Raw genomic sequence first — 21,726 nt, 5'->3', positions numbered from 1 at the left:
GGAGGGTGAGGCAGAGAGGTGACAGGGGCCCTTGAGTCCTTGTCTCTTGCAGAGAACTGGAGGGCAGAGGGAAGAGCCTGGAGAGACTCCCAGTTTGTCACTGGGGCACTGAACAGGGCCAGCAGCCAGCGTCCGAAGTCCTCAGATACCACCCAGGAATGGTTGTTGAAAATATATTCATTAGGTGCTCCTGACTGTAAGTTTTGGGAAATCAGAGTTTCACTATGATTTATTTCAAACATTCAGCTACCAAGAATAAAATAAGGACTTCTCATATGTGTTTTGGAGAGCTAATAAAACGTATTTACATGTCTGCAAAGTCCTTTGCCATGCACAGTTAAATCAGCATTGCAAATCTATCTGAACATGGTGCTGTGGCATTAGCCTCCAGATGACATGTAACATGTTTGCAATTTGATGGCCTTCACTCAAAAGGCTGGCTACAATTTTTTTATATTTAGATTTACTTTTTGAGTTTATGGTTGAAAGATTTTGGCTCTGGGCAGCCTTTCCCATGGCTTTTAGCAGCAACACTTGCAGTCATGTTTCACATAATTAAACAGCCAGCAATACTTAATTAAGAAATAAATAATGTCAATAAAGTAGTAAATAATTACATGCAGGCAAACACCAAAGACATTATCCATCAGGCAACAGCTCTGAGCATTAGTTTTGATTAATCAATGATGTTGTACAATAGGATCAGGAATGCTGGCCAGGCCTCTGGGGGGATCACCAACACTTTTCTAAGCAGCAAACATTGTGATTTTAAGCAGAACTTTCAACAGAATCTTTAATTAAAAGTAACAGCCAAGATCTCCTCCAGCAGCATTGCTGCACTTCTCAAAGCCCACTGAGCAGCTGGAGTTTAAAACAAGACCCATTTAAGGAATTTTCTGTTGCTGGGAAGGTTTCTTGGTATGTATGTCTGTGTTGGGGAATGCCAGTGGGGTACCACATCCATCAGCGAAGGCACTGTTGGGCTGAGGGTGCTTTGGTGACCCTCCTGGCAAGGAGCCAGTAGTGCCTCCTTGTGCCACCTGGGAAAAATGAGCTTTTGGCTCTGCCTCCAGCAAGGTGGCAGAGGGCATGCCTGCCGCACCTGCAGCTGGAGCCCACAGGGCCTCATCCCAGTCTGGGCAGCTCTCAGAGCAAGTGCCTCTTATGTATTTTGTTTCCAAATGTAAATACGGCTGAAATTTCCCACCCCTGCTGCAGCTCCTCAGGAATCTGATGCAGGCAGGTTCATGACAAAATCAGGAAAGCCTGGTTCATCCAAACTTCCTGGAAGAGGAGCCCTAATGAAGCTTCCAGGAGAAAAGGATTTCCTCCCAGGCATACCACTCTTGCTGAGTGCTCCTGCCACCAGCCCACTGAATTCTGTGGCACCGCTGTCTACTCGGGCAGGATCCCTGGATTGTGCTGAGAGGTTCCACCACAATCAGCCAGCCAGAGAATGGGCTTCTTCATTTCCTTTTTATTTTGTTGCAGCGTGGCAAAGGATATTGTTGCTGCTACCAGTCCTAAATGTCTCTTGAGAAAGCCGCTTGGGTTGGCACGGTCACTGTATCCAAAACTCACATGCACACCCAGATAAATCAGCGAAGAAAGACAGAAAGGGCCTCCTGTATGGTATTCCAGAGAGGTTTATTAGAACCCCACCAAAGGGATCCAGTGACAGAAAGACCAAGACTTCCTGAAGTGTCTCAGGTTAAGTATAGGGTCAGGGGTCAATAGTCTCGGGGCACAAGGGTGGCACAGGGGCAAGGCAAAGGTCACTGGCCTATAGAGGATGAGGTAAATTTACCCATTGTTGCATAGCACCATGTCTCATCCTAAGCAGTCAGGCTTTCTTGAAACCTGTGGCAGACTCTTCCAGAGCATCCGCCCAGAAATTCCCCTAGTAGGCTCAAGGGCTTCCTAAATTTTTTTTCCCTTCTTTAATATGTAAGAGCTTTACAAGAAGGTAAATAATTGAGAAAGGCTGATCACGGCACCAGATCCCAACTTAGATAAAAGGCCCAAGGTTTTATAGCCATTACCCCATTAAAGGAGAAAGAGAAGAAGGGACAGGAAGTATTTCTGGCATGTCAGGGGGCAGGTTTCCAGAGTCTGTGCCCACATCTTGATGGTTTGTTCCTCATGAAATCAATTGCTGATGACTTCTTGGCATCTGAAAAAGCAACAGCACCAACCACAATGCTTCCACCATGAGTCCAATGCTAGGGACACCTTCCCACCAGCAGAGACAGGAGCATGAGAAGGGAGTGAAGTCTGTAGCTTGTCTTGTCATGAACAAAACAGATGTGCAGACCCACTCCTGAAGGGTTACTTTAATTCTCTGACAGATGCACATAGGAATTTTGCAAGTGTAAGGCACATGGGTTTGTTGAGCTAAAAATGGCAAATCTCTGGAGAGGGATGGACAGGGAAAGCCCTTGGCTCCTGTTTGAGAAATGGAGGTTTGCAGAAGTCAACGGGGGAAACATCCGCATGACTTAAAAACTCAAACAATGCCCAAAGACCAGTCTTGAAGCCTTTTTTCCCAAGCCTTCTCAGCAGGAAAACCAGGAATAGAAATCTCACATGATAATTGCTGATACTGCAACAAACCCCAGAGGGTTTCCTTACCCGCTTCTCAACATGCAGGCACTAGTAAACTCCTGTGTTAACATTAATATTCCTGATAGTCTCTATAGGCTCCTTCTCCCAGATGTGAATCTCCTTAACATCTGTGAACCCAAAGCAAACCCAAAAGTAAATTTGTGGGCGTTTAAAGGTTTATCCTGTAAACTGGGGGGCTGCTCTCTGCTCACTGTGCCTCAGAGCACCTGCCAGCCAGGTATGGTAGCACTGACTGCACTTCTGGAGTCTGGCATGGCAAATGGGTACTGCCAAAACTACACAAATCTGGTAACATCTCAGATAATGCCAAGTGACAATTGCTCACATTTCTCCTTCAAAATCAGCAGATATAATTATGATTTCCTCCCTCCCTTGTGAAGGATATGTGGGGTGTTCCCAGGGGCACAGAGCACACATGTATATTTCTCTGTGAATGCTAAGGCTGGTGAGGACAAATTGACTGTGTTTATTGCAAAATAAAATCCCAGTTTCATGTTTTTAAATAATTAATACAGTGTAGGTAGCCTATAAAACTCATTGCTTTTCCTTTCCTTAGAAGACAGGAAAGCAATATCAGTAAGGCATAGGTAAGGGCAGGATTTGGAGTTCTTTTTTTTAGTTCTTTGTCACATTCATATTTATGGCAGATATTAATTTGTTCAATGAGATAAATTTCAAAAATACAGAAAAAGAATTAGTTTTTGGTAAGATATGGATCTCTTTCCAGGAAAGCAGCATCTTAATAACAGATAAGGTATGGACACAACTTCAGAGTAAAGACTTATTCTAGGTCCGGTTGTAATGTACCTTAAATACTACTTTTTCCTAACTGAAATAAGGCTTCTGCAGACCTTTTCTTCCCAAGCAGATAATATTTGGTGTCTTATGCACTGCAAAAGATAAGTGGATGATGTTCAGGTATTTCTCTCCAATCCTGTTATTCCTGCTTTTTTTTATTGAGATGAAGCTCTGGATTCCTAAACCTGGGAAGGGCAGATCTCATCAGGCCTCCTCCTTTCTTGCTGTCCTGAGCCTGTGCTTGCCACTGACTCTGCTCAGAATGCATTTTCCCCTGGGTTTTCTGGCAGTTTTGGCAGAGCACGGTGCCCAGTAGCCAGCTCTGGCCTCCCTGTGGTTGTCACCAAGGATCAGGCTGTCCTCTGGTTTCACCAAAATTCAGTGAGTCCTTTTTGAAGGACTGCAATTTTTGGATCCGTTTTTATTGCTAAGCTAGGTAAAGCACTTCTCAAAGTCATTATTCAAATGTTGTATATGTTTTGCTGTGAATTTTCAGTAGAAGTCTTTCCAGTGATTTCCAAAATAAATGAGACTTTGCATAGCACTTTTTTCATATTTAACGTTGCCTTGCTGGCTTTACGGCCAAGGCTTCCTTTTAAAGGCATGTGCATGAGATTATGCAATTGTGGTATCCGGACACCCAGAGTAATTAAAATAAATGAGACTAGGTGTAATGAAGATGAGCCAAAGCATCTGTTTCTCAAGAGGATTTTAAAAAACTCCACCAACACTGTCATCCACAGGGGCCAGAATCCATGGTGGTTAGACCTCAGAGATTCTTGTACTTCAGAAATGTGTCCAGCACTCACTTGGATAAGAAAAGGGGGAGCTGCAAAGAAGACTGTCAGGTATGGCAACTATCCCTGCTGCCTGGAAACAGCATCTGGATAACCCTGTGTGTTTGGCAAAGCTGGACTTGCAGATTAATTCCATTTCCCTTCTATTGTTTTAGTTTGACATGTGTACCTGGATAGAGAGGAGGAATGACTTCTGTATCCTCTCCAGTGTTTACCACACGCATCTTTTGTTTATAACCAGTAGTTATTGATGGTAGTGCCTCAGCAGGAGGTGCAGAAATATCCACCACCCCAATGCCAGTGCGAGGGAGCAGAGTGATCTGGGACACAGGAGCACTGGCTTATTGGGCCGCTTGTCCTGCGAGACAAGAAGGGGACTTCAGGCTGTAGAGTTGAGGTACCAGGAACTATTTTGATTTGTTTCCCTGTCCACTGCCACTTGGCACCAGGTGCCAAAAGCTGTTTTCAGGCAAAACCAGGAAGGGGGCAAAGTATGGAGCAGTCCACAGCAGGTTGTCTGCTGAGCTGCCTTGCTTAGGTAGGATGGCTCAAATACAGCTTAGCTAAATGTTAAATATTGCTAAACTGTACTGGATGATTGATTTATCACTGTTGTAACATTAGTAGCTCAGGTAAAGGATGAAGACATGGGAATAACTGCAGAAGAGACTGCTAGTGCTTAACAGGAAACAATCTTCATGCAAAGGAAAGAGCAAGTTGTGGCGATGGACACACCAGCCATGCAGGTAGTGAGGAATGCTTTCTCTGTGTCCATGTATCTTATCCTAGTGTTGGCAAGAAAGATCTCAATAACTGAGAGATCAAATGTTCTTGCACAAACCAAACTGGGGAAAATGGAAAAGCTCAATACCAAAACAGATGAGCAAGAGTTGTCATAAGCATTTGGGTGTTAGGAAGGCAGTTAAAGTCAGTAAGAAGGTGAAGTCCACTGTTTCCATTTGATGGCAGGGCAGAAAAAAGCAAAATTTAGCAAAATTTGGCTGGTGCATCCCCTGCCTGGGAAACCCACTTTGCCCTGACTTGCTCCTCAGCAGCACTGACTAGTCCCTCTGAGACAACTGCTTACCACCAAATTTCTTTTAAAAAAGGAATTTTCCCAGAAAAAAAAAAAAAAAAAAAAAAAAAAAAGACACGACAGCTCAGACCTGTGGAAAGAGGTCAGCTTGTTTACTTAAACAAATTTAAATCTGGCACACTGAGAATAGCAACTTGCTTTGACCACTGACTTGGGTAAATATGGCCTGGCATTTTTACAATGATATTTCCAGCCCCAGCTATCCTCATCATGCAGGGATATATATATATATATATATATACACACGCACAGGTATTTTTTCACTATGAACAGTTGAGGTAAATTATTTGACAGGAACTGGATGTGAAATGGCTGGTGTGGATTTACTATGCAGTATTTGGGAAGTGAAGCTCATCTAAAGTCCTACCAGGCAACGTTCTCTTCCAAGCTTTATGATTATAAAAAAAAAAAATAGTTCGGTCACATTTAGGAATATTTCCAGTGGAGAAATTTTTTCAGGATTTGGTGAGAAGGCAGCTATTTTCAGCAGGTAAATTAGCATATTTTCTGAAGTGATCCACACAGGAAAGGATAGCTAGGGATTGCTTGCTGGACAGTATCAGCGTTCTGGCTTTGAAATGACAATTCAGCCCCTGTAACATGAGATGAAATGATCTTCATCGCCTCGGTTCCCTCTTTCTTCCACAGCCATCCACACTACCACCACACGTAACAAGACATAATTTACATAAGTAGAAGACTGCTCTGAGCCAATATATGAGTTGTGCCTGATTGAATACTGCCATTTCAGAGCCACCATCTAATCACATTTTTCAGGCTGCGTGAACAAAATAATGTTGTTATAATTACACAGAGTGTTTGTGTGTATGTGCGCATGTGTATTATATATATATAATGACATTAGGATGATAATATAGCTGTTTCTATTAGCTCTGTGGTATTAATAAGGTATGACAGAAAGTTATTTGATACCATTTGAAATCCCACTTGCATTTTCATATTGCTCTCAGATGTAATTCAGGGACTTGATTTTTATGAGTTATGGCTCTGATGTCACTTGTATTTTTGCCCGTAATAGGTCCCACTAGAGCAAGATTCATCAAACTCAATTAACAGCAACTGAAAAGTGTATTTGGTTAGCAACTGATCAGGGAGAAATGGTGTGGGCTCTGTTTTAGCTGACCCATCACTCTGTGCCATTAGATGAAACCAGCTTTGCAGGCAGCAGTTAGCAGCCACTGCAGCTCATTTACTGTAAGAGTAAAGCAACTATTTTGGGGGCTGCTCAGCTGCTGGTTCTTCCTGTCCCATGGCTGCACACCTTGCTATTGGTCTCAGAATACTCTGCAAGCATCTGGACACCCTTCTTTCTGCATGTGCAGGTGATCTGTCCCATCAGTCACTATTTTATCTGTGAATATCTTGATATAATCAGTGATGATTATTTTCTTCAAAATAATTTATTTTATTTAAGCAGCTTCATCTGGGAGCCCTGAGGCAATGGGGTGCTCATTCCAGGCATGCTGCTAGCTATGGGAAACTTAAAAACACAATGCCAGAGCCACAAAAAGAAATGCAGGGTAAATTAAAATAATTTATAATTATATATAAATTATAATTATAATATAATAATGCACATATGAATTTAAGACTGGGGTTTGAAAGCTAATCTCATGTAGGGTTTTCTGTTCGGTTTGGTCACTTATTTGGGCTGGTGGATCTTTTGAAGGGAAGATAAATGCCCTGACTCCTGGTATTATTAATGGTTTGAGCTGGTGATTTGTACATCTGATCTAAACGGCTCCCAAAGTGAGAGACTGGTCCCAAAACCTGCTGAAGTGAACATGGAGCCTCATGGCAATTTCACAGGGCTTTACATCCCATCCGGTGTGCGGAGTGGGAACGGGGGCTGACATCACCCTCACAGCTCCTGCTCCTGCTGTGACTCCGTCTCCCACCCTCCTGAACACTCGTCATAAAATTTCTCCATGTCTTAAAATCCTGGAAGAGAAAAGCTGTGAGCAGAGAATCAGTAAGTGAACTGGAGCCTTCCAGCCTGCTGCACCCCCGCCCTGGGCAGGCACAGCACCATTGCAGCATGGATCAGCCTGTGCTCCCTTCCAAGCACAAAGCTGGGCTTCAAGACTCCAATTGCTTCCTGTCTCCCAACATGCCTGACCACAACTATTTTTAATTGCAAGGCATGAAAATAAAATTATTTAATAAATTAACACTTCAGATGCTTTTTAGTTCAACTTTGGCTGTTTATTAGGACAACCCTTATTTTGGCTTCTATGCAGTCATTTCCAGCTACCACTGTTTGATCACCATCTTATTTTCTTGGTAATCTACAGATCTTCTTTTCTTATTGTTGCTGTGTTTTATGGCTTTGCATTACTTTATTGACTCAGTATACTGTAGACTGCTTTTTTTTTTTTTTTTTCCCTCTTCACTGAAAATAGCCTTTTATGAGAAGCTTAAGCAAAAGCCTGGAATGTCCAAAAGAAGGCACAGCAAAATTACAACACTTTGCACATTTATTTTGGCCAGAGAAAGTTACAAAATATTCTTATGAAGAAACTTATTCAGTGCCTACAGGACAAAATCCAACTTTTGATAATACATGGATTTTAAATTTCTGCAATAAACAGGCTCTCTATTTTTTAATTTATTATTTTGAAGTATAAAGAGTTTTCTGGGGGGGAGGGGGAAGGCTCCTATAATATTCGTGTCAGAGCAATGATAAGTACACAGTGTCACTGCTGGGAATATGTACTCCTCTGCACTGCCACAGCCTCTACTGCTATCCCATTCCAAATGCTACCAATATTAGAAAATTTAACAGGATGCTGATGGTCCTAGCAGCCAGCAGCACCAAACGAAGTGACACCAAGGGCTGGGGGCTGGAGCTATGGGGATAGAGGATGAACCCTCCTTTTGTTCATGCTGGGCCCCTTCTCCTGCCTCATGGACGAGCTCCTCTACAGCTGAAGGTTGGTTGTGGTTTTGCGGGAGCTCAGTACATGTAGTAGTGACTTGGGTCATCCTGCATAACCGCTGCCTCGCAGCATGATACATGGATGGATAATCATCCCACTGCTGAGAGGACCAAAGCATACTGTTACCTGGTAATTCAGCTTCACCACCTTCTTCATAGTGATTATAACACCATGGCTTGGAGGGATGCTTGGAGGAAGACTGGCTGGTGGGAAGGATGGGGCTCTGCAACTATCAGAGCTGTGAGTGATGTTTCATGCAGTAGGGATGAGCTAGATGAGTAGGGATGAGGCTGGCTTAGAGGCTGCCAGCAGTGCCTGTGCCCCAGCTTCTGGGTAGAAGCAGAGGGATTTGGCCACAAATGGAGATGGGAAGTGCTCTTTGCTACTTGATTATATATTGTGGGAAAGGAGCAGCCCTACCTACCTGAGATACAGGCAACAAACAAATACAAACTTGTTTGTGCCCAAAATATTGCAACAATTGTTTGAGGATTGTTTTATCTGTGTGAGAATATAACCCTGATTAAACATGCCAAGGTCATTGAAAACAGAGGTGAATTGCTGAAGAAATGTGTGGTATTCTGGCCAGAAGTTCACTGGGGGTGAAATGGAGCAGCACTCCCTGTTTTGCAGGGATGTGTCAAGGTGTGGGTCTTACTTGCATCACCTCTGATACCTGTCCAGCCCCTGACAAACATCCTCCCCTGCAGGGGACTGAGCTCCCAAGCACAAAGTGACGAAATTTTAGTGGCCAAAAGGGCTGCTATTTGCAGGTCTCCTGAGCTGTTCTTCTGAATTTGCCCATGCAAGCCGAGCTGGTGCTGGATGGAAGCTACACCTGCTGGCTTCCTGCCGTCCTCAACAAGCATCCCAGGCTGTCCTCGGTGCTCTCAGTGTTCTCACCACTGTACAAGCCGTGAGGCCACAGACCGGACAGGCACTCAGGGCATCTCAGAAGGATGAAGGGCAGGAAAGGGTCTTACAAACTGTAAGAATTTGGTGATTCCTCTAGAGGAATCAGCAGAAAATCAGCCTGCCCCTGGAGAAGCACCAAGCACCCCAGCAGGCTTGAGCGCTTAAGTTGTCAAGGTGAATCCCTCACCTTCATGGCACCGGTGTGAACCTTACCCAAATTCCCTGGGCCAAGCGAGCCCCGCGCCTCGCATAGGGGTTCCCGCCACGGGTTCCTGCAGCGGGGTGAGCCCCTCGGTCCCAGCGGGATTTGTGCACCGACCATGGCCCACGGCCGAGGCAGCGGCAACCCGCCAGGGGGCGCCCCGGCCGCGGCGCCGCCGCCCGCACTTGTTGCTGCCCCCCGCGGCGCGCGCTGTGTCGTGATGCACGCGGCGCTGACGTCACTGCTGGCGTCATTATTAACGATTTTATTTATTTATTTATTTGCTCGTTTGTTTATTTGCGTGTTTAATTATTTTTTTTTATTTCACAGCACCACGTCGGGGCGGCTCCGAGCCTTTGCCCGCCCCTGCCCCCCTACCCTTGGGATCAGGGCCTCCAGAGGGGGCTTGGGAGGGGGAAAAAGCCAAAAATGGGGAAGAAAGTGCCACTACTGAGGAAAGAGGGGTGACGGGACTTGGTTCCCGCGGAGCCACTTGGTAGTGCTCCCTCCGTGCCCCGCGGAGCCGGGGTTGGCTGCGCTGGCGCGCAGTAATGGAGCCCCCGGGGAAAAAGGCGAGAAGGACAGAGCCCCCCCAGAATGACCCACCCGTCCCTGTCAAAGGGTGGGTGGATGGGGGCTCCGCGGGCGCGAGGAGCCGCGCAGCCCCCTGGCCGCAGCAGTAGCTACCTGCGGGGATACAGCTCCTAGAGCCCCGATGGGAACTTTCAGTGCCCGGCGCTGCGGGGCGGCACTTGCGCCGGTGCGGGACCGAGTGCGAAGGCGGCGGTGCCCGCCCCTCTCGCCGACCGGGACTCCCCGCGGCTGAGGCTCCCGGCGGCCCCCCGAGCTGCCCGCCTCAAGACAGCGGAGGCTGCGCGGGACGCGCAGAGCCGGCGGTTCCCCCCGACGTGGGGTGCCGCCGCAGGGGGCGGGCGGGGCGCAGGTAAAGGGCCGCCCCTCTCCGCGGGGCACGCAGCCACCTGTCCGCCGCCCCGCGCCCTTCCGCGCCCGCGGAGCCATCGCCCCACTGGCACATGCAGCTGCTCGCCCGTATCCGCGAGCGCAGAGAGCGCGCCCATCAACGCCGCCGCGCTCCCCCTCCCCCCGCGCTGTCTGTTCTGGCCGAGCCGCGTCCCTCCGCGCAGCGCCATGAATATTGATGTGTTTATATAATCGATAACCCACTTTCCACCCCTTCCTGGGGAACAGCGATAAATAAATTAGGGACGCGCCGCCCGCCCTCCGCGGCCGCCGGGGAGGCGACAGGGGGGAGCAGCCCCCACTCTGCTCTCCGCGGCTGCCGGGGGTGGGAGCGGGATCGGGCGGTGGGAGCGGGCGGTCCCGCCGGCCGCGCGCGGACGAGCAGCGCCCCTCGCGCCGCAGGAAATGGTCTTTATATTAGACATATACGGGCAGGTCCTGTCAGATCCGCAGCGCGCCCGCCCGCCCTTTCGGCCCCCCAAAAATCGCCGAGTGCGGACAGGAGCCTCACCGCCGCTTCGCCGCCTTCGCGCCGCCCCCCCGAGGCCGGCCGCCGCCCCACGGCATTTTTGCCGGACCGGGGCGGGCGTCAGGGGCCCGGCCGGCGTCGGGCGGCGCCGGCGGCGGGACGCGGCAGGGCGGCGGCGGGGCGGCGGAGCGCGGGGGGGGCGTCGGGGGGGGCGTCGCCGCGTGCGGCGGGGCGGGAGGCCGCGGTGGCGGCGGGGCGGCGCGGGGGCGGCCGCAGCGGGGGGTGGCGGGCGGCGGGGCCGGCTTCGCCCTGCCAGGACCTGCCGGGCTCCATTCACGCCAACAAGTTTGGGAGAATGTTGAGTTCAATCGCGCCGGAGCCGCGATGGAGCGCAGCGCACTGCAGGTACCGCGCCGCCCCGCGCCCCCGCCCCGCCCCGCGCCCCCCGCCGCTGCGGAGCCCCCTCCCTCCCTCCCGCGCTCCCCTCCCGCCGCCCTCTTCCTCCTCCTGCCCCTGCGCGGCGCGGCGCGGCGCGGAGCCGGCGCTGATGCCGCTGCCGTGTTGTTGTTCCCCGCAGTGGGTCGGCGCCCCGTGCGGCTCGCACGGCCCCTACGTCTTCTACAGGGCGTTCCGCTTCCAGCGCCGCGGCGGCGGCCGGGCGCGGGTCCTCTCCCTCGGCGACTTCTTCTTCGTGCGGTGCCGCGCGGAGGAGCCCGCCTGCATCGCGGAGCTGCAGCTGCTCTGGGAGGAGCGCACCAGCCGGCAACTTCTCTCCAGCGCCAAACTTTATTTTCTCCCCGAGGACACCCCCCAGGGCAGGACCAGTGACCATGGCGAGGTGGTAAACGCAGCGCCGGCCCCCCCCTTCCCCAGGGCCCGTCCCCATCTGCATGCCCGGGCTCGGCTCCCCGCTCTGCTGGCTCCCCCCACCCGCGTCCCCCTCCCCGCCGTGCGTGGCTGGGCATCGCGGAGGGGCCGCGCCGTCGGGGCGCACCGGTGCGCACTGACCGGGAACTTGTGCGGGCGGGGGGAAGGAGGGAGGGGGACGGGGTGCGGGGCAACCCCGGCCCGGCGGGCAGCGGAGTCTGTGCGGGGCTCTCCCTGTCCTTCTGCTTCCTTAACAAAAGAAAAACAACCCCAAAAAAGCCCAAAACCAAAACACACGGAAAAGCAGGGGGAAAAAAAACATGTTGGGGGAGATTTCGGTACTGTTCGGGGCTTTTTTTAAGTATTCGATATGTTTAAGAGGGCGGAAATTACGAAATGGAGGGAGATCAAACGCTCTCTTGCTCGCAGGGACGTGTTGAATAAAGTGATAAATGACAGGTACGGGAATAATACATTCAAATAACTTGCAGATATGCCTGGGCGTATTTCGGAGCCGCCGCGCTCTCGGCGCAAACGCGCTGCGCTCCGGCACCCTCCGCCGGCGGCCGCGCAGCCCGGGATGGGGCCGCGCAGCCCCGCCCCAGCCCCAAGCCCTCCCGTTATCTGCTTTTCAAATTCATTGCTTCAGTCTGTGGTCTGGGGTGGGGGACGGGTGAGGTACCCAGGCAGGGGGCTGCGGGAATGGAGACCAGGCGGGAGGGGGACGAGATGTTTTGGGGTAACTTCTACTGGAGATGCCGAGGGGGTGGGTCCAAGGGGGGGCTGTCCACAGCGTGGCTGTAGGTGCCGGCGTAGCCGTGTGCCCGCACACACGTGTACCCAGCCGAAACGCGTTTCAGAGCCACGTTCGCTCGCTTCCACCTCTTCACTTTAATTTTCTGTGCGTGCCGCTGAGATAAGGGAGCCTTTTCCTAAGAATCAGCGAGATGACAGTGAGCAATGGATGCTCTGAAATTGCCCGTGGTGACTATTTAAAACTGTGCCTCTGCGTGTCTTGTGTGTGTGTAAAATGAAAGATATTTGGAAGGGAGGGGGGCGGGGAAAGGGACACAAATCATTTTAATACGCCTTAATGATCAGCTCATATTACTGTGGTAGGAACATCAGAGAAAATTAGTCCTACCATTACGAGTAAAACACTGCTCCGGTACGAGAGTTCGTAGCTACATGTACCTTCCTAATAATACGCACAATTTTATTTATTTTTACATGCAAACACCGCTAGCAATTAGCCGTGTGATTATACTCGTGCATTTCATTGCGGTTTTAACTGATGTCATTCTGCATTATTCAACCATATGAAAACAATTTTCAATTAAGATAATGGCACGCCTTGAAATTATGCAAATGCTGGTCGTATTGTGTAGAATAATTATGACAAATGTAAAGCAGGTAAAAAGTTTCCTAATGCAGTTGTGTTTTACACCCCGGTGATGTCATTTCCCCTCTGGCCGAAGTTAGTCATTCATTAGCAGAGTAGCAGCAGCAGCAATAGCAACAGCTCTGAGTGATACTTCTCTGGCAGGGAGCCTACAGAAACCAGCGCTGAGAGCCAGGGCCTAGAGAGGGCAACATAACACTCCCATTAAGAAATGTACTTTGTTTTCATTTACTCCATTAACTTGTTTATAGACATAGGAATGATTTTTTATTATTGATTTTTAATAGTTTGGAACAATCCAAACAGTGCTTGAGGATGTGCAGGCAGCAGAGAGACAAAAGGCTGTGTGCTGGCTGGGTGGGTGTAACTGCTCTCATTGGGGTGAAGGGGCAGCTGTTTCCCCTTGGCACCCCAAGGTCCCAGACCCTTTGGTAAATGATCCAGATTGATCCCCAGATGGGCAGCAGGGCTTCCTGCCTCTGGACTGGGCTCCTTCTGCAGGAGGAGATGTGTCTCTTGAGTCAGATGCAGCTTACAGCCATTAGAGGGGACCTAATTTCTGGTGTGGGACTGCTGATGGGATAAAATACCTCATCTTGCATTCAATGAGTAGGGATGGAGTGAGCCTGTGCTTAAGCATGTATTGCAAATCTGTGGTGTCCGAGGCAAAGGGTGGCAGGAGTGCTTGCTGTCACTGAAATTGTTGGTGAGGGTAGCAAGTGGCTGAATCGCAGTCTTGTGATCAAACCCACCAGAGATTTAGGCACAGTCTCCAGCAGCTACCTGCGCTAGTGGCATGATTAATAGAAGCAGCTGGCTGCCTGTTGTCCGTAATAGCAGCACTGACACTATGGCAGTATTCAGCTAGTGGCTGTGAGGAGGGAAGAGAAGCAAGGAGGGATGTAATGCTTCTGTTACTCAGAATTTTCTGATGGCGTATTTTATCTGATTGCCAAATGTTTCAGCTAATCAGCAAGAAGTGTAAATATGAGTCTTTTTATAGCTAGCTGAATTCATCATCCAGATTGAAATATAACCCTGACTGCTGCTAAAACTGGATGTTTCCATGCACTGCCCAAATCCAGTTCAGTTCAAACCCAGGTGTGCTTCTGTTCAGTACCCTTCTCTCCACATAAGGCTCAGCATCCCCTTCACCACAGTGGAGAAACTCCCTTTCAGTGCCAGGGGATGGCCAGAGATTGTCTCCCAGGGAATCTCAGTGGATGTTGAATGTGGAATGAGGATACTCACATGCAGCAGGTATGCATGCTTCTGACCCTGATGCTCATTGCATCCTAAGGAGACATACCTGGAGAGGCTGGGACCAGCTCTGGCATCACACTCAGACCAGAGGTCTTGCTGCACAGGAACAATAGAGTCATTTTAGTAAAGAGCAACAGGGCCTGTGAGGCCACTGTTACATGAACTTGAAGAGTTTTGTGCTACTTCACTGAAAACTTTGTTGCTGCTTTTAAAACACTCTATCCTGAGGACGCTGCTTCCCATCTCACCATTAAGCCCACACACTGTGGCAGGTTCAACACTGGCCAGAGCAAGAGCAGCCTTCTCTGTCTTCCCTGCTGCAGGGGAGAAGTGATTCTCCTCCATCCCTACAGGGCCATTGCCAAAACAGTCTTTTGCTGGAGGAAGTCACCACCTTCCCTTGATTTTCTTATTCTCTCTGGTGCAGTCCCCTGTGTCACCTTCTGCATGGGTTGGGAAGACCTTGATGGCAGGTACCTCACACAGGGGTCAGAACAGGATGTCTGGAGGCCTATGAAGATCCAGAGGAAGTGCCTTTAAGGGCACCCCATTGTGTTTGAAACAGTTTCATGGGGGTGCATGGGGTAAGCAGGCCCGCAGCTTTTGCTGGCACCCAAGTGTGAGAAGCTGTGTGGTGTCAGAAAGTGTCTGCCTCGTCCCCTTGTGCAGTGCCCTGGTCCTCTGGCATTCAGGGGACATGAGCTGGGCTCACCCTCTAGACCACAGGGTCTTGGCCAAAGCCTTCTCCAGCTCATTTACATCTCTCTGCTCCAAGGGGTGATGTGGGGTTGTGGAATGACTGACCTTTGCAACAGCAGTTGTAGAGAAAAATGCTTGTTAGTGCCTTGTGCTTTTGTGTTTTTAAAGGTGTTGGTATTAATTAGTCTAGGCTTAAAAATATATTTCAAAGTTGATACTCATTAAATCCAGGTATGGTGTTTGATGTGATGCATACATCAAATACCTAATTAATTCCTAATAAATCAATTCCTAATAAACCCTAACCAAGCAACTAATTAATTTTGCATGGTATGACATCCCCTGCATTGCCCTGCATCGTGGTGAATGCTGCTTCCATTGAGGCTGGATTGTCAGTGGCGATCTGCCTTTGGTTCATTCATCAGGAGCAAAGTTTACTAGGAACTCATGTTGATTTCATCTCTTCTCCCAAACTGGGGATCTGATGCAATACTTTTCTCCTTGCAAATAATCCTTACTCATGCAAGTAATTTACATGAGTAAGCGTTGCTCATACAGAGGAGAGAGCTAGTTTCCTGTAATTATTTCCCTAAAAGTATTTTGCATTTTCAGACTAATTGGGGGAAAGGAAAAAACAGAAGTCACTCTATAAATGTGTGTCATTTATAATTGCAGAAGAGATTCTTCCAGAAAGTTAAGGGAATCAGTGAGTTTGTTCTCTCTTCATTTCAGGATAGATGCTGACAGCATCCCTTGAAAGCCTGGTTCATTTTGTAGGGGCTCTCCGCTTGCGAGGTTCCTACCCCAGTGCAGAAAGGTAGCATAAGCTGGCCCAGGCATGGTGTCTTATATCAACAGCGCTTTATGGCCACCCCCCTAGAAAAACGTGCTACTCCTTTGCACAGTAATAGATTTTGGTTTCTTTACAGACGTAGGATTCTGTATGCTCTTATTTGAAATAAGAATAGCCCTGTTTTAGTCTCCACGGTCTGTGCCTTATGCTCATATCTGTCAACACTGGTAATGGCAACACGTTTCAAACATGCAGATTATGATTATTAAAGGGTGCTTTAAAAATCATGCTAATAGCATCAATCTCCAATGTACACTTGTTCAAATTAATTCAGCTTTAGAAATCAGGCACACTGTAATAGCAGTGTTAGAGAAATGGCATTTGTCATAAAATATCGTGGGTTTGGTAATTGCATATCCACTCTGTATATTTTTATCTCTCTCACCACCAGTAGTATATGCTGGCAAAGAAAGGAGAGGGCAGTGATATTACTCAGAGAAGCCACATGTTGCTAGCCATTAGCCAGCAATCTGGAATATCTGGTCATTTAAGACAGGTTCCTTTAAAAAAACCAAACAACTTTTTATTTTATTTCCGTTCTTCCCTCCCCTTCCCTGTGTATTCAGACTAAAATACACCCACTGCTTTCCAGAGTTGCTGTTCCCAGTCTGATCAGTGGCACTAAACATTAAACTCTTGTCTTTGGAGAATAATAGGCCTCACATGGTACACCCTCAAGCATGTTGAGATACTGTGCAGGCTGGAAAATAAAAATGTTCTAATTGTGTCTTTTAAATAAGCATAGGAATGAATTAATTAGACTATATTTTGTCTTCAGTTGCTTAGTTACACAATAGTATCCTAAGTGCAAGTAAGATAAATTGGCTCTTTTTATGCTGTTTGTCCCTTAATCATAATTACTGTATTGCTCAGGAGAGTAACGCATACATAGGTTTTGCATTTTTAATAATATTCAAACAATATACGAATGATATAGAAAGTATGTTCTGGTTCAAGCTCTTGTATACTTTTATTTGGGAAGAAGTTCTACTGCTATGGAAGCAATATTTGCATTAGTTGCTCAGAGAAGTAGTTCTGGGAAATACATAATTGAAATATTCTTGCAATGCCTGTTCTAGCCCTTTCATATGCATTCAAAATAACAAAGTCTCTGAACAGTCATCCACTCTTGATTTAAAAGCATTTTTTTCTTTGTGTGTGTGTGTGTGTTTCTGTGTGTGCAGTGTGGGTTCACACCCAGTGTTAACCCTGCACAGCCTAGACTCGCATGATTCATAGTGTTGTATCAAGTTGAGATTTTTATTTGTAGCTAAAATGCAGTCAGAAGGTCAGATGAACATCAGCATTTTATGGCATTAATCCAATGACCTTAATGCTTGGCAGGCATCCATGTTTCTATGCAAAGATGCCAGGGCTACAGATAATAAAAGAGTTTGTTTTCATTTTCTGGATATTTTAATCTTTCTTTGAGAAGTGTTGCCTCAGATTTGGGGGCTTGGGGCTACTCCCAGGGGCCAAAACTTTAATGTCTTACTGGGTTGTTGAACGTTAGCTGCTAATGATGGGCAGATTGATACAGATACTGAACAATGGAAGGTTCTGGCAAGAAACCCCCTAGACATGCTCAGTGGATGTATGTGAAAATTGGCTCCATTGTTCTGCTTTATGAAAAGCAAGTAAATTATTTACAGATATTTGCTAATTAAAGCACATATTGTTTTACCAGCACAATAGAACACAATATAACAAAAGACAAAAGAATAAGCTTGCATAATTTAAACCTGCTAATGCCATGTACTCCTTGTTAAGAAAAAATATAATTATGTAATCTATGAGGAAAGCTTCTAGTACTGTAACTGTAGTAGACAAAATTAGGAATGAATTGCTTGTCAACTTGCCTAAACTAAAACAGCTCTTTGCGATCTGTGAGCTATCTGATGGGAAAACATTTTGACTGAAGCCTATTTTCTATTTGGTCAGAAGTTCTATCTGCAGTGACAGATATAAATTCAATTTGAACCTCTGGCTGGGAGTGGAAGGAGGGAGAATAAACACCCCAGTCACAAAGGAGGAGGTTCACATAGAAATGTCATGTCTAACTGCTCACAGCCATCCCTCTGTGCACCCATCTACACCCCACTTCTGGCCCCAGTGTACCAGTACCCCAAAAAGCACCCTACAGAGACGTGGTGTTCTGCCCCAGGTTGTTTTGCGTGTCTTGCTTTGGAATTACTGAGTCATGTGGAAAATGCTGCTTGCTAATACAAGGGAAAGCAAAAACCATAGGACTTCACATGCTTTAACCATGTCCTTTAACTTTTCTCTTGTTTTTTTCTCTTGGTTTTGGACTCTGGCAGAAGGGATGAACACATCAGTGTGAGTTTCAGACAGCTCTGTGCAGCTGTACTTAGGCTGGGGAAATACCTGTCATCTGAATTTAACAAGATCATTATAGCCCTTTAAAGTAATTAGGAAAGGATTAACAGATGAAAGGTTCTGCCATGGCCTGTTCAAAATTCTCTGGTGTGCCAGGTAAATTCCTGATCTATGCATGTTTCCCTTCTCAAAGTTTTCTCCATAGGTTCATGGGTGGAAAGCAGTGGTCTCTGTAGGTCCCTGTATGTGGACACCTCTGGGGTATAGGTCCAGACCCCAGTGGTCAGTTGTGCTCCACAAATACTTTGGGACACCTCTGTCTGCCCTGGGCTAGGCCATGCAAGGAGATGGCACCAAATGAGGACTCAGAGCAGGGTTAGGGGAAAGAGAGCTGCCCCTGCCTGTGCCAAGCTCTGGAGCCTCTTGTGAGGCTTCCCTGTCATTCAGTTATCCCACCTGCAGAGCATGAGGAGCAATTGCCACCTGGCAGAGCTGTGCCCTGGTCCCTAGGTCTGCAGCATGCTTACAAGGGTTCTGCTGAAAGAACAGGGGAGTGTGTGGCAGGAAAGTCCTTTGTGTGCCCTGTAAGGGAGGCTGAACAGAGCACATCTCAAAGCCAGGCCTCTTCCATAACACAGCAGGTTTTTTAGCCAGTTTGTGGTCCTGAAGTCTTAACTTCTCTATGTATTCCCAGCCCACCACTGGCAGAAGGGAGACAGGACCTTTTTGCTCTAGAGGAACTCTCTGAGAGCATATCAGTCCTGTACAAATGCTCTCTGCCTCTTTAGAGCTGGATATGGTCCCTGAAAGAAGTGCTGCTTTTAGGAGATGTTTCTGGAGACCTGGGTTCAGGTTCCTGAGTGACTTGGGGTGAAAGGGTTTCTGCTGCTGTCCCAGAGCGCTAATAGTATCTGTATGGCAGAGAAGAGCTCTAGACTACAGACTGTGATCAGGACCTTTTGTTTTGACTGTGCTGTCAAATAAAGCAGATGGTACTTCCCTCAAACATCCAGGTAAATGCCTTCCTACAGGAGAGGTGCTTATTGGCAACAAGCCCCCTCCTTCTATGTGTCTGTAGCATGACCTCCTGCTCCTCAAAGGAGTCTAGAGTAGAGAACGGGATTCCTGAGTCGAGAGCTGCCTTGTTACATACACATGGTATGGGAAGGTCTTTTACACTTAAATTGTGAAAACCCTAAAATATAAGTGGGGGTGTAAAACCAGCCCAGAATAAGAGAGGCCTTTATGCCCAAATGAAATAACAGTTCTGTTATCCCTAGTGAATGCAGTCCGTAAGAGTCATGCTGTATTTTTTGCTCCCACGGATGAATGTGTTTTCATCAGCAACGTACTGAGTTGTAAAATACGCATCCCCAGCTATCTACTGTGCTAAAGATTTCACAGAAAAGGCTTGAAGATGTTTTCTAATGCAAATCATACTGATCAGATAAATGATGTGCAGTGTCTCCTGTAATTATCAGCAGGAGTTTTTATAGTACATCTCCTGTTTCTCTCTAAGCCACATATTTTATGTTAGGAGACAGCCAAGCAGGTGTTTGACTCACTCATGCCCTCCAGAATTCCTTAAATGACCTGTGGAAGTACTGGAGTGAAAACAGTCTCAGCATGTCAAAATTTTGAGAAATCTCAGTTGCTGTAATTCTTTTAAGGCTGTCTCAATGTCTCTAAAATATAAATCTTTCCTACTTATTGGCAATGAGTAAGGAGTTGTGATGTACCATATGCGGGTGTGCAATCAAGATGTATGACCTACCTGTGCTCCCTGTGACTCCCTGCCTTGTAAGAGTTAATATTTCTTCTGAAAAATAATTATCTGCTTTAAACTATTATAACTACCTGACCTGTTTCCCTGAATATAAGTATTTCAACCATCTGCTGAGTCAGGCAATATAGCATTCTGTGCTTTCACGAGGCTGTGATGGTTGCTTAGACAACAGTGACATAATATTTAAGCATAATGGCTCTTGGGAAGATGCTGTCCTCTTCTCCCTGGATGACTTCTCTGGAAATGCAAATCCAGTATGCTCTTAAAAAACAAGAGGTGGATAAGAAGGGTTTGTGTCACCATCTTTCTTAACCATCTTCCCATTTTCTACTTGATAGGTAAAAGAATTTGCTTAGAAGTCTTGTAAGACATGCTAAAATTACAGGCTGATTAGATAACCATTTTTATAGAAGCAGCTAAAAAAGTGCCTCTTTCTATAGTCAGTGCTTATTTTGATATTTAGACAGCATTGTAGCTGGGACCACTGACTGATTGGTCAGGGCCAACTGATAAATCTCATTCCTGAGCAGAGTTGAAATCTGTGCTGGTTGTTTTCTCTTCTTGCTGTAGCAGGAAAAGATGGTAATTAAAGACTTAGCTGTGCAATGGATACCTCATAAACATGTCACTTCAGAGCATAGCTAATACATGATGAGTTGATTTTGTATAGATATATATATATGCACTGTTTGTGACGTGGGCGGTTCTTCATGTTTACCCAGGTTATACAGCAGATTTCTTTAATCTTCTAAAGGCTTGTTAGTCATGTGTCACCTTTTACCTGGTTTTTATTTTTACAACATTAATATTCCTCTGTCATCTTGTTGAAGGTGTTTCTCTGGAAGGGCTGTGGCAGTAGATTGTGGTTGATACCAAATGGGTGCAGGGACTGACAAAGCTCTTCTGCAGGTCCCAGAGCAACTTTTGTTGTGACACAAGGCTTAACCAAAAAGGAGAAGGACCCTTTTGTCACCTTTTTTCAGCTGTTGCTCAAAAAAAAACCAAACCCAAACATCTCAGTAGTTTGGGGCTGAGTGCTTGGAAAGGTTGCTTAAGAATGTGTGAAAGCTTGGCAAGGCACACTGACATTCCAGAGCTGGTGAGATAGTCGGGTGACCTCTCTTTGGGTGATGTGGCAGAAGGGCAGATGACCTCTTGTGTCAGCAAACTGCCAAGATGTGGGCAAGACAGCCCCACTGGAGCTGCCTGTGGCTCAGGCTCCTCAGTAAGCAGACTGGAGGCACCCTTGCCATGCCTTGCTGGGTGACAGTGTTTGTATGATGAGGCACTGGGGTAGAAATTCCCCTGGAGATTTAGTCCCACACTGGTGAAATCTATATTGGCAAAAGAGGACTGCAGTCTGATCTGCAGTGTTTGAGGAGTTGGGAAGAATGTGGACAATTCTGTGGGAATTGGGTCAAAAGTGAGTGGTGAGGGAAGGGAGCCAATCTGTCCAGTCCTGCTGTGTGACAGGCAGGGCAATCCAAGGCAGGCTCTGAAATGGTTCAGGTAATTTTTCCATTTCCCACCTTAAAATGGACTAGGCTGTGTTTCCCTTGTGCCGCTGTGGTGATCGCTGGCAGTACAAGGGGAGGAGAGGAATTTGTGGGCCAGCCTTATGCCCTTAAGGATGTAACTGCTGCAGGGGTGACCAGCTGTCCTTGGGGACAAAGCTG

The 21,726-nt window shown here is 47.3% G+C and overlaps 1 protein-coding gene across 5 annotated transcripts in view; it reads left to right on the top strand.

Moving 5' to 3' along the window:
• The first annotated feature begins 11,123 nt into the window (after nt 1-11,123).
• The window catches only part of ARID5B (AT-rich interaction domain 5B), a 114,495-nt gene continuing 103,892 nt past the window's right edge, over nt 11,124-21,726 (top strand). For 2 of the 5 annotated variants that reach the window (XM_058841134.1, XM_058841132.1), the window contains exons 1-2: nt 11,124-11,248; nt 11,421-11,681. In XM_058841134.1, the coding sequence (XP_058697117.1) occupies nt 11,228-11,248; nt 11,421-11,681 (282 nt within the window). In that variant the 5' untranslated portion in view covers nt 11,124-11,227. Of the gene's footprint in view, nt 11,249-11,390; nt 11,682-13,927; nt 14,373-21,726 lie in introns of those variants that run through there. The other 3 variants (XM_058841135.1, XM_058841131.1, XM_058841133.1) reach the window with 3 other exon arrangements.

The sequence above is a fragment of the Poecile atricapillus genome, chromosome 6, assembly GCF_030490865.1.
Source record: "Poecile atricapillus isolate bPoeAtr1 chromosome 6, bPoeAtr1.hap1, whole genome shotgun sequence".
Taxonomy (NCBI): domain Eukaryota; kingdom Metazoa; phylum Chordata; class Aves; order Passeriformes; family Paridae; genus Poecile; species Poecile atricapillus.
This window is presented reverse-complemented; position numbering and strand designations above follow the sequence as displayed.